This window comes from Paramormyrops kingsleyae, chromosome 24, assembly GCF_048594095.1.
Source record: "Paramormyrops kingsleyae isolate MSU_618 chromosome 24, PKINGS_0.4, whole genome shotgun sequence".
Taxonomy (NCBI): domain Eukaryota; kingdom Metazoa; phylum Chordata; class Actinopteri; order Osteoglossiformes; family Mormyridae; genus Paramormyrops; species Paramormyrops kingsleyae.
The window spans coordinates 12,061,866-12,075,274 of NC_132820.1; the positions used below are offsets into that span (position 1 = coordinate 12,061,866).

Sequence of the window (13,409 nt, forward strand, 5' to 3'; positions counted from 1 at the left end):
CTGCCCGTTGCCATGCTTTTTGGTGACTTGAACTGCGTCTGCGCAAATCTCATGAAGTCGGCTTTTGCACAAGTTGTCACTGGTTAATTAATATTAAAAAAAATAATCTTAACTTTTTTGTAGAAGATTACCGATTCCCGAGGAATAGACTGTACGAAACATCACATCGTACGTAAGCTGGCGAGATAGAGTTTTCCTAAGTAAGTTTTATTGGGAGCTAGCCATGAACCAATTTGACCAGTAAGTACACCGAAGCTAACTGCTACTATATAACAAAACACTAAAGCAGTTCCACTTGTTTAACAGCGCTTGAAATAACATCAACATATTGAATATGATCGTTTGAAATTTACGTTAATTAAAAATGAAGCCTGATTGGCAACTGCCATTTGAGGGGGGGGGGGGGTTACAACCAAATAGCAGAATAGCTATCGATTCTAGCAGAGTTAGTTGCTTTGCAAGTGTAAGTTATTTATTTCGCGAAGAAAAGGTAATACAATATATTCCTAATTAATATACCGTTTCAGTTTGAAGGACGACGACACCGGAGACCAGGACAGTTCGGCAGTCCCGCGGGAAGAGAAGAGCGATGCGGAGAACAGCTCCATCCCGAACAGCAACGGGCGACGGAAGGTGCTCGCTGAACTCTGCCCTTCATATCTGATGCATGGTTTCCGTTGGCTTTTGTGTGTAGTAAAACGTACTACAGTCGATGCTGTCCATCCCCATTTGATGGTTTAACTAGGAATCTTAGTTGGTAAAATTTCTCTTTAAATGCATTAATTTAAAATGGGTTATTCTGCAATAATATACTTAAAGCGATGTATCGGTCTCCCTGTGGCCAGACCATCTCTCCGGGAGCAGGGGAGCACCCTCTTCAGTACAACTACACCTTCTGGTACTCGCGCCGAACCCCGAGCCGACCCGCCAACACGCAAAGCTACGAGCAGAACATCCGGCAGATAGGCACTGTGGCCTCGGTCAGTAATCATCCCTCCTGCTTCATTACACATTTCTTTTTCCTCGTTAGGGCACTTCAGATAGGGACTCGTTTCTGATTTGTAAAATTTTTAATATTTATGTGTTGTTTCATCTGTTTTCCGTCCAGCAATAAAATCAGGACTGTCTGTTGTGGCATGTAAATGAATGTGGCTTAGAAAAGTCCATCTTTCCATCTTGGTGTAAAACTCACCTTCCCTGTTCTGGGTGTCTTAGGTGGAGCAGTTTTGGAAGTTTTATAGCCACTTAGTTCGACCCGGGGATCTGACAGGTCACAGTGACTTCCACTTATTCAAAGAAGGCATCAAGCCCATGTGGGAGGTGAGTACAGGGCCGCACAGTGTTTCCTTACACACTTACACACGTTACACAGGTGGGACATTGTGCAGTGGCCTGTTCTTAGCACTGCGTCAAAGCTGGGTGTGTGATGTTCCATCCACCTCCATCGCGGAGGTTTTCATGATCGTGCATATTTTAATCTTGGTGCAGACTGCTGTTTTTCAAACGTAGGTCTGAATTGTTTTAAATTTGATCAGGAGGATGAAGTCGAGCTACTCCTGTCATTTAGACTTTTGTTCTGGCTGCCCCGTTTTCAAGGACGAAGCGAACAAGAACGGGGGCAAGTGGATAATCCGTCTGCGGAAAGGCCTGGCTTCTCGCTTCTGGGAGAACATCATCTTAGCCATGCTGGGAGAGCAGTTCATGGTGGGGGAGGAGATCTGCGGGGTGGTGGTGTCCATCCGCTTCCAGGTCAGCCAGAGATGTGTGTTTGGGGAGGGGGGCGTCTGAGGGTCGTCTGAGTAGCAGAAGGACAAGCACAATTTGTGTCGTCGTTTAAGTTTCCTTCCCAAGCCAGTGTGGGACTGCATACAGAGCTGGACGCTGATTGCTGATTGGGATGCATATTCTGCTCATGTGGGACTTTCGAGAACCAGCAAATAAACTACAAATATCACAGTCAGTGTCTGCTACTCAATGTGTGAATGTCAGATGGCTGTTACTTCAATCGAAAAGCAAAGGCTACAGATTAGCAGTAACATCTCGTGGTTATTTAAGCGAAAAGCCTGCTTTTCTTTTGCTTTGTTATGTCCTGTTACAGCTGGAACACTTTGTTTCTGTTGTACTGTTTGAACTGGATTGTCTGGGATCCCATGTGGCAACAGGATGTTGATCTTTGGTGTGTCTGTGTGTTCTGGCATGTCCCTGCAGGAGGACATTCTGTCGATATGGAACAAGACGGCCAACGATCAAGTGACCACCTCCCGGATCCGTGACACGCTGCGGCGCGTTCTTAACCTGCCTCCCAACACCATCATGGAGTACAAGACCCACAACGACAGCCTCAAGTATGGAAGGCACACGCAACTAGAACAGAATCCACTAACAGTGGGCTAACATACTGCTCAAGGCCTGGCTTGTGGCTGTATGTTAATTATTAATGTGTGTGTGTGTGTGTATACACCACATATATATACCGCAAGGCCGTGAGCTAGAGGACTTTGGTTAGATTAGCATTTTCTAATGGCACTTGTACATAAGGGGAGTCAATAACTTAACTACTGAAGCCAAAACGCAATTATAGCAAGACCAGCAAAGCACATCCATGTGACTAGGCAGTTGCCATCCCGCTGCACTCCTGCCGTCTGTTTTCTACACATCGGCCCCCTACTCCGCTCTAACAGCTCCGCTTTTCCTCCTCAGGGACAATTCCAGCTTCCGCAACACAAAGATCACGTTGTGAGAGCAGCAAAAGCGGCCAGAACCGAATGCATCCCTCTCCCTCTGCTTTAACCAAACAAGACTGACTTTGGTGTCACTGCAAATGAATGGGAACACATTAAAACGGGACAGACTGTTTCCACAGACTGGGAGCAACCGCTGTGTACACTGATTCTGCTTCTCCAGGAACCCCCTTGAGACTGACATCATCCATGACTTTCACTGTTGATGGCGTTTTTGTTAGTGTTGGTTTCCTTTTTGTTGTTTTTTTTTTTTAATGTTTGGGAACAACCCATATAATTCCAAGTCCCAAACCTATGAATTTACTGTTTACACTGTTCTTCAATGAATGGAGAAAAATATGCATTCAGATTAACCTGAATTTACTCAGCCTAAATTAATACCAGTTCATCAGAGGAAATGTCCATCATCAGAAAAATACGTGATTTTGTTTTAAAGATAGTTACATTTGTGCTAGTTTCCAGTGTATATTTTTGCTGTAATTAACTGTAATTAAGCCTTTTTTTAAAAATGTATGACGTTGCAAAATATGCCCAAACTAGTGCATGAATGACGCTAACTTTTATTGTGTGGACGTGAATGTAAATGTTTTAAGGGTGTGATACGTGTCATTATGATATCGGTACAGCTGCAGAGATTGTATATCTCGTCCGTAAGGTGCGATTCCCGTTCAGACCAGTCTGCCAGTAAGCACAGCTGCGTTACTGTATCATAACATTCACAATCGTACAATTGGAACATAAAAACTCTTGAACGGTTAACCATAAAGAACACAGGTAATTTGATTTCTGCTCTGCTTTCATTCGGGGCTGGAGTAGTTTTTATTTTATAATTGAGCGCAGCCATGTGATTTTGCTGCTATGCACAGGGATTGACATAACTGGTACGCAAGTACGCATTCATCTTTAAAAGCGATACGTGCGGCCATCGATTAATGTAACAGCGCAAATGCGTACGTATTTTATGCTCATTTGCGCCGATATGACAAGAAATCACCGTGCATTTTAACCTCTATACCGCAAATGAAGAACGAATTAGCATATAAAGGTTAAAATGCACGAGAATTCCTTGTCATATCGGCAAAAAAATGCACATAAATATGAACGCATTCACGCTGTCACAACAATCACTTTTAAAGGTGAATGGCCACTTGCGTACCAGTTATGCAAATCCATGGTTATGCATCATACGTTGGCGCGCTGCATAACGATCTTGTAGTTGGTCAAGACTGTAAAGCTAAACGGAAATAAAGGAAAATAAAAGTTCAGCTTCATAGAGACAGTCAACTTATAAGTGGAGTTTCGCCGAACCTCATGAGCGAAACCAAAAGTATCCGATTTCACTTCTGTAATGTGCGGGAATCCCCTTCGATCCCGTATGGGCTTGAGGAAGTCACTCGATAAATATTTTGTTACAAATATCGTTGATTTCTGAGTTATTTTTCTCCGCTGTGGACCAATTCGAAAAACGATTGTCACTGTCTTCCCGTAATAGAAGAATTGTAGGTATGGCGCTGCTTACTGAATTGCATATTCTTAAAAGTACGTCTCGCAATTTTACGAAAGAATTTTTATTAGGCAAGGCCATAGATTCGGGTATGGACGGTAGGGACTTACGCGACTTTGAAGATTTTAAATGATAACTTATGAGAGCCTTTATTTTATTTAATGTCTGTAATGATTAGGTGCAATAATATTAGTAGGGTACAGCACGGTAAACTGCCGCTTAAAGTATCGGTTTCCTCCAGGAAGGAATTTCAGATTAATTTTACACCTCGTTTCAAATTGCGCCCTTCTGTTTTTCCTCTCTCGAAGCAGACGGACTAGCCGAAGAAACAGCCCAACCCGACACCATGAGCGCGTCCCTAATGGTAAGTTTGGTGACGTGTACCTGACCTGTAACAGGCAACCAGACACCCAGTCTGGCTTGTACCTTGAGAAGTGGCTGGGCTTACTGGTTCCAAAACCGATACTGATTCTAAATGAATTCGATTTAAAGTGACCAAAATACGGATTTAACGTAATTCGGCGTGAAACATCATTGTGTGTAAACTCACGAAAGCTCCCAAATATTGGTAACTGAGCACTTCCCAGCAGCGGTGATGATGTTTGCTCACAGGCTGGTGCTTTCCCCCCTGCCTGTCTCTCTGTCCCCGGCCAGTGCCCGAAATGCAACCGGAGCGACGGCAGGCACGTGCGCGGCCAGCGCGCCCTGTGCCCGCACTGCTCCTCCAGCTCGCGCCGCATCTACCAGTTCTGCTGCTCGTGCCGCCGCAAGTGGCGCGGGCAGGAGGGCAGCTCCTGCGCGCTGCCGTTCTGCCAGACGCGAACCGCTCTCCTGTCAAGCGAGCGCATCACGAAGGAACACAGCATGGTGAAGGGCTGTCCCTTCTTCCGGATCTGCCCCGCGTGCAGGACCCTTGTGACACATTCAGGTGAAGGATGCCCGAACATCCAGTGTCCCGAATGTGAAACTCGTTTCTGCTTTCGTTGCCTAATGTGTGACGTGGATGATGATGATGATGATGATGATGACGATGACGATGATGATGATTATGATGATGATGGCTTCGACGTCGATGATTATTTATCCTGCTATGATGGTCTGTGCCCTATCAAAGATAATTCTGAGTCAATCACAGCATTAGATGAAGCTGGGGCAGGTACATAAAGGTATTTTATATCAGAGGTGTAACTATAATAATATAAATAGGAATAAAAATTTGGTGCCAGTAGCTTCTGGCATTGGCTCCAGACCCCCTGCATAACACATCTGGGCATGGAAAATGGATGGATGGAAGAGTGGATGGATGGAAAAATGACAAATAGTGGAAAAGCTTTACAGACAATTGTGACAGTAATTATATAAAGTATTTGTCTCAGGTGTTAGGTATCTGGCTGTTACTGGATACCATGGTCTTCATCTCACTGGATATGCATTTCAGTAATCCGTCATTCTTAATAAAGCCTGCATGCATTTTCAGGTCTTCTCTGATTCTCTGTAAATATTGCTTAGCTGTAAATCATAATAAATCATTTTGACATTTCAGTAGTGCGTTACACAATCACTTTGGGAAATTACCCTTTAAGAATACATGCTTAGACCTGCTTTTTATTTTACTTGAATGCAAATTATATGGAACGTATATGATAGTACAATTCATTCATCTTACTTTCCTGGCTTACTGACAGAACTGTCCATCAACTGGGGCATTGTTTGCACTTAAGAAAACTACAATACTGTGAGGCTATGGTTCTTTTAATTTATTTCCAAGATTCCACATTATTGGTTTTCTTACTGTGAATTACTACTTATCTTAAGTTTTGGCAACTTATCCTATTTTTATTTAACTGTTCTTTTGTGCAGCCCTGCTGACAATAATTTACCTTTCTTTTTACAGTCCAGTAAACAAAGGTGAAAACACAATAACACAATAAGAATATGGTCAACGGTCAACCCTGACCGCTCAACACAAACCACTTGCCAACCTAAAGATCCAAGCTCAGGATTCTGCTCAAAGCCTCACCTTAACTGCAGGATGTAGCTTCCTAACAGCTGCGAATGACACTTCTATGGCAACAGAGAGCTTAGTGGTTGGGACTGTGGCCTTGTGGACAAAAAGCTGCTGATTCAAGTTCCAGGAATGGCCCTGCTATAGCATCCGTAAGGAAGAGGTGCTTAATTCGAAATACTTCAGTAAAATATGCAGCAATATCATTGGATTTAAAATAAAAGTAAAATCTAAGCATAATCACTTAAGTGAACCACAAGGGGGCGTGTTTCTTGGAATAGCCAACTGGTTCTGAGGTGATTGAATAACTTTTCCATCACCTGCTCCGCACCAAGGATTTGGGAATAGAATTCCACACTCCATTTAAATGTTCCTGTATCCCATAATGGAGACAGTATACAGAGTTATTCATGCTCGCAATCATATCACCACTTATAAAATGATACGGCCGTCACATTTAATATCATTTACTATTAGGTAAAAGAAATGTCATGCATATTTCATGGGTCATGCCCATGCAGATATGCAGATCAGAATGTGAGATAAAAACAGAGCAGAAGCTTGCCATTGCCCTTACTGACTGCTGAGTCATCAAGCCCAAACTAAACTTGGATGTAGACTGGTTGGCTTGACAGACCTTTGCAGAATCGCATAAGTAATACTCAAAACCACAGCACAACTACACCACAGGGCAACTACATCACAATAAACTGATGTGGTTGCCCTCTCCCCTGAAAATATGAAAAAATGAATTTGATGACCCAAAAAAGACTTTTTAAACGCTAACCTTGGTGAACAGGCAGATACCGTAAGATACGTGAACTCCTTTGAGTAAAATCTGAATATTTGTAGATAGGTATCACCATACTAGATAATCCGATAAATTACTAGCTGTCAGCTTCTGAGGCTGAACAAAGAGGAATAGCAGTGCACATGTTAGGCAGGGCATTGTGTAACCTCTAATTTAGTTAAGCTAACATAAACCTTTGCGGGGGACAGGGTGCGGAGGCGCTGTGTCAAAGCAGGAAGATAAATCATGACCGACAATCCTGTTATTTTTGCTCTTTAGCTCGCCGAAAAGGTAACGCACACCACCAGAGCTGGGGGTTCGAATCCAGCCTCATGTCAGATTCCACCCGCAAGCAAAGAGGTGTTCCTGATTGCCCATGGAGTGTGTGTGCGTGCCCTGAGATGGACTGGTACCGTAGCCTTCAGACAGACGGCAGGCAGGGAGTCAGACGGCAGACAGACTGCACCACCCTTGCCGGGTTTCTTCTCAGTCTGCCATTGCCAAGCATTTAACTGCTGGAAAAGTATCAGAAAAATTTGGGTGAGATTTGGCCGTGTCACTCTGTGCGCCTTGAGCCGTAATTAAGGCTTTTGTGGTGCTGCCATGTCCCTCCCACTTTACTGTAAACATCTGCTTCATTCTTTTCCAGCCCGAGGTTGTGCACCAGTACAGCTGGTCCTGTTAGTTCTGGCAGCGCAGAATGCATGCTGATTAGCAGGTTTCAAAGAGCTGCACAGTTTAGCAGGAGCCAATCTTGAGTAATCTGCTTATCAGAGCAGGACTCTACCTCTCTAGTGCACACACACACACACACACACACACACACAGACTCGAAGTGGCAGACATGGTCATTTACATTTACATTTCGTTTCACTTTGCACATCTCCTAATAGCATCAATGCCCATCTCTGTGTAGCTGTGTCTCCACATCCTCAGTGGCTGTCATTCCTGGCTCAGTGACCCCTGTCCCCTCCTTCTGTGTGACCCCCGCATACTCACCCCACTGTGTCCCGGAGCTTACTTCCCAAGGTTGCTCTCCTGTGGGTATTTGCAGCCCAGTTTAGCTTGGGAGCAGATGCCTGACTAAATCCGTTTCACGGATCCAATCTAAGCACTGGGGTCTAAATTTAAACCAATCTTAAGGTCGTCATCAGTATTTTTTTATAGTAATCTTTCTGGAGTCTTTTCTGTATGCAGGAGCCAAAAGTGAGTTCAGTAATCCATTTGCTGTAATCACCGATACAAGACATCCGTGGTGATTTGCCGCACAAAAGCATGAATAAAAATTCTATCATTAACAAGAATTTGTCGCATACAATACTCCATGTTCGCAGGTAGTAGAAACAGTTTGGCTGGTACAGATTAACAAATAATTATGCTTTCGATTCTATCATTCATTCATTGTAACAATCTGTCATGTTGGTCTCCTTCCTGCTGATGCAATGGTCGTGATACACAGTACTGAAGGCTCTGGGTGAATGGAATATATTCACAAAGTATATTATGGTCCTAGACACTGAAAATAGCTCTTGAAAAATAAATGTCAGTATTTCGCTGTGTCTCCTGCCTCGATTACCAACACATACCCAAAAATATCAGATGAGGATAGTAGGTAACTGAGGAATCTGATTATGGGTAGTTTCTGCGAGGCTTGTCTCACAAGTATGACAGGAGTGTTTTTCCCCATGATGAAGGAAATACATATAAATTTGTTTCACAAAAGAAAAATCTCACTAACTGTTCATTCCTAGTCATAAATACTTCTGTCTAGGTAATTTTATCCTGCAATTAACACATGACATAATACAATGCATTCTCACAGACAAAAAAATTGCATGACCTATGACATTTTATCCAGTTCTAGAACAGAGTGCCTAGTTCTGCAATAGAATCTTCAGTTTGATCAACAATAATGAATGATCTTATACCATATGCTTTTAGTAATCACTGTTCTGGCGCTGCGTTACTTTGCATTTAACAGAGTATGGGACTTTGCATTGTAAGGACACATTGGTGTTGCAGAAAGAGCTTTAAGAGAATGTACTACTAAAAATGACACACTTAGGGATATTCTGAATTAGTCACTTCAGTTAAATTTGTAATTTGTATTTGTACTGCCAAGTGATCTGCAACAAATTCTTCTTGTAGTCAGAAAAGTAAACGTGAAATGGGGACAATAGTAGGAACTATCTAAATATTTGACATCTGTCTAATACATTTATTTCTGAATTAATACTAAAAATCAGGTCTTGTACCTGATAGTCGTGATGTCATATAGGAAATGCTCAAGGTTGCTTAGTAACAGCCATGCTTTCATCATATATGACTGATAGGCCAAAATCATCAACCTAGAATGCTTTGAAACTTTACACGTAGCACATTTATATTAAACATCTACAGTGTATCTGTTTTTTCAACCCAGTCTTGGGGGACTTGCAGATGGTCCACGTTTTTGCTCCCTCCCAGCTCCCGTGGACTGTCTGAGGGTCCCTGAAGACTGGGCTGGAAAACACTGATCTTTAACAAATATAGTGAGATGATGCTGGCACTGTTCAATAGAGGTGGACTCTGTGTAGCCACCTCACAGTAAGAACCCACCCAAACGAAACAGGCACATACTGCGAGGGGCACCGACATGCTGATCCCTGACCCCCCCTCCCCCAGCTGTGGTTTCATGGATTAAAGGCTAAAGAAGACTGAGAAGTGACTGATGTGTCTTGACCTGCTTTGCCCTCCATTCTCTCTCTCTCTCTCTCTCTCTCTCTCTCTCTCTGTCTATCCAATTTTAGTGAGATGAGAAGCTTGGAGTTACTAACCCTAATCCCTGGAGCAGCGTTTTCTGTTGATCAGCCTTTGGTTTGGGGCAGGTCCCAGTCCAAAGTAGGCCAACAAATTATTGTTGAATAATAGAGGGAAACCGAGTTTTTCATCAACTTCTGTCTGTTCTGGAAATTTTCCAACAAGTCACAGTTTTTTTTTTCCTTCTAAAATGGCTTTGCACTGAAAGGGACTGCACCCAATTTCGTTGTAAAGATTCTGATTCTTTGATTAACAAGTCGCTATTTGATTCACTTCAGGAAGGCATTTGATGCAATCTTCCTAAAGAGTTTTTATGCAATATAAAGTAACAGGCAAACCGAAGGGGAGATTAAAGATCAAGACAGATCTCAAGAGTTTCAAACAACAAATCGGAAGCAATGGGACCATTGATTCCGGAATGTCATCTGTTCACCAATAATACTTCAAGATTTCTATGATCCTACTGCCCGCCCTGAAAGGTTTCATGAACATTCTTTTCGACTGAGACGGACCCAACAATAGGCCCACTGATCTGTGATCTCCAGGGTCTGATCACTGAGACATGTGAACACACAGGTAAGGACCATCATTTCTAAAACACGTTGCGTCGACAGAATAAAATTTTGATTCATAATGTATATAAATCTTTTCTGCGCAAAATTTTTACAAGCCCAGCACTACGTAGTAAACCACTGACAGACAAACATTGGATAAATACTTTGCAAGATGCTCAGTCCCTTCAGAAATTTCAAGAATTGTGTAGTAGTTGATCTTGTATTTCCAACAATCTCACGCATTCAGAGTAACTTTCCCTCAGGAAATTCTTCTGCCTGAGTTATCTAAGATATCCATTGTACAGCCATAGTTTATTAAATCTGGAATGGAAACTATGAAATAGGTATATATTATAGTACATGAATGTATGCGAGGCAAGTAAGTGTTAACTATGAGTGCTCTGGAATACTATTTTACATTAAATAATATTGAATGCTGAGATGCTTACAGGACTGAAATGACAAAACAACTTAGAATTTAGTGATCAATTGTCATTGTTTACACACCACAGCAAAATGTGTCCTCTGCATTTAACCCGTATGTGCCATAGCAGGGGGCAACTAATTCAGCCCCCAGAGAGCAGGACCTTGCTCAGGGTACCTCAGTGGTGCTTTGCTGGTCAGGGATTCAAACCAGCAATCTTTCAATTGCAACTGCACTTCCCTAACCATTAAGCCACCACTGCCCAAACAAGCAATGCTTTTGCTGACTGAAGCTGATATACTAAGGGCATTTTGGTTTCAGTATTAGTAAACACCAGACACCCCTGAACCCCCCCACCCCCTAAACACAGTACTCCCACATTATTGGTAGGGCCACGTCCCCACCATCCATAAATCTGCACCATTGTGATATACCGTTATTTACGTCCTGGAACTCAAATGGAGTTAGATACTTACGGCTAACAAACCATCATGTACTGAACACAAGATGGAACCTTTATAAGCAAAATTACTTTGTAATTATTCTTGCTTTCAATCACTAAACTTTTCAAGTTTGCTTACACTAACAACTATGTATATGTAAGTATGTATAGACACACACACATACACACACGCACACATACATGCACATAATTGGTGGTGTTTTTAAGAAATGGTTTCTTATGGTGCAACAGGACATATATTTAGATTTTATACATTTATATATTTTGGTTTAAGCTTATGTTGTTTACTTGTGTGGCAGGCAGCTTGCGGACTCAAGCTCCCAAACGGGCTTGTGTAATGCTTCTTGCGCCTATTAATTCTGGGTTAACTGAAATTCGATCGGCCCATGCAATTCTACCCCAGGTGATGATGACCTGGTGCAGGGTATTATGGTGGCTCAGCGGAAAGTGTCGCTGACTCGCACCGTTGAGGTTATGGGTTTGAATCCCCCATCTGTGTGGAGTTTGTACCAGTTATTTAGGATTTATCTTGTTGTTCAAAGCTTCTGTCTGTACATTTCCAGTAAGGTGTGATGGACTAGCGTACTGGATAAGCAACTGGAAGATGGATAAAGCACTAGGCTTATACAGAAAGCAGCATAAAATCTGAAGGCAATTCACCATCGGCATCTAAAATGATCTTGATGTGCATCACTGCTAAAAAAGTGAATGGTGCAAAAAATCCAAACCCAGGAGTGTAAATTAGTGAAGCAACAATAACACTTAACATGGCACAAATAATATAGTATTATGCTATTAATTATGTATTAATTAACCACAAACTAAGTCTTAGTCACATATTGATGTCATATTAATTCATCATTGAATTGTGGCACATGTTTTATTCCAAGCAGCTGCTATGTTTGTTACTATATCTGTAAATTCTATAAACCTTTGTGAACTACTGAAGGGACAACTGAAGGAACAAGTCATGAATAACATGAAATACTGACCTCATATTTGTTCATCATTCATGAATTATGATGCAACTTTTTATCCCAAGCAGTTACTATATTTGTCACTATATCCGTTGATTCTGTAAACCACTGAGAGCACCTGAAGGAACTACTGAAGGAACAAATCATGAATAACACAAGTGTAATATTGACCTTATGTTTGTTCATCATTAATGAATCATGACATCTTTTATCTCAAGTAGCGACCATATCTGTCTATGATTCGTACTTCAATAGCAGTTATCGCTAAGTATTTGTGCCCCGTCAAGCGAAGTGTCACCAAGTGAGAAAGTACTGCGAGAGATAGGATAATTCACCCAGTTCGAGGGGTCCAGCTGTCAGATTCCTTACCAGGATGTCATCATGCTTAAGGTGCTGAGTTATTGACACTGGCAAACAACTCTGTCAGCAAGAGAGACGGCTGTATTGCTGCCATGACAACCTTGAACAGTAATAGTGCATTAGAAAAATACTGCTGTCAGCAAAGATGGGACTTGATAATTCTTCAAGAATCCTCAGTTGTGGGTTTGGGGGGGGGGGGGGTATGGGGGGTGAGATTTCTTTGGAATAATGTGGTTCCAGGTTTAGTCTGTTTTTTTCCCCGTCTGATCGTGTCATTTATCAATTAATAAGTGCAAGACATTTACATATAATCACTTACTGTATCACAGGTTGTTTGGTAGAAGTCGCGTGTATGACATGCTGATTAGGAGGCCGACACTGGCACAGAGTAATGAAGGCAAAATTGCGCAGATCGTCAGCTTCGACGAAAACATTCGTTTTCAGCTTGGTGTGTCGATTATTTCTTCAAATTAAAGGAATCTCAGCTCCCAAGAGCGAGGCTGAGCTCACCGTAACTGAGAGATGGTCAGGGACTCTTCAAAGAAGTGAGTCACGTTCATGGTACTCGGAGGTTCTAAGACAGTCTCTTGATTGTACGTCTCTCTTAGTCAAAAAGGTAAAAGAGGAGCTGAGGACAGTTTCATGCATAAGCATAAGGCAAAGATGTATTAATCGGCTGATTGGTTGCATTCCCAAATTCTAACGTCCAATTTCCTGTTTTCTCCAGCCTTGTTCATTGTTGAGCCCAAGTCAAACACTTAAGCATCAGGACAATTAGCTTGCAGACAATGC

The 13,409-nt window shown here is 42.2% G+C and overlaps 2 protein-coding genes across 3 annotated transcripts in view; both read left to right on the plus strand.

Annotated features, from left to right (window-relative positions):
* On the plus strand, window positions 1–5,787 carry LOC111860854 (eukaryotic translation initiation factor 4E type 2-like). Its single transcript, XM_023844922.2, has 9 exons — window positions 1–240; window positions 528–633; window positions 846–980; window positions 1,216–1,320; window positions 1,597–1,749; window positions 2,209–2,345; window positions 2,701–4,244; window positions 4,554–4,609; window positions 4,900–5,787. Exons 1-7 carry the CDS (start codon window positions 224–226, stop codon window positions 2,738–2,740), a joined length of 693 nt encoding a protein of 230 aa, XP_023700690.1. The 5' UTR covers window positions 1–223; the 3' UTR covers window positions 2,741–4,244; window positions 4,554–4,609; window positions 4,900–5,787.
* Window positions 5,053–13,409, plus strand: part of gucy2d (guanylate cyclase 2D, retinal) — a 23,427-nt gene continuing 15,070 nt past the window's right edge. For both annotated transcript variants that reach the window (XM_072706820.1, XM_072706821.1), the window contains exon 1: window positions 5,053–5,173. The gene's annotated coding sequence lies outside the window, so the exon portion shown is untranslated. The remainder of the gene's footprint in view (window positions 5,174–13,409) is intronic.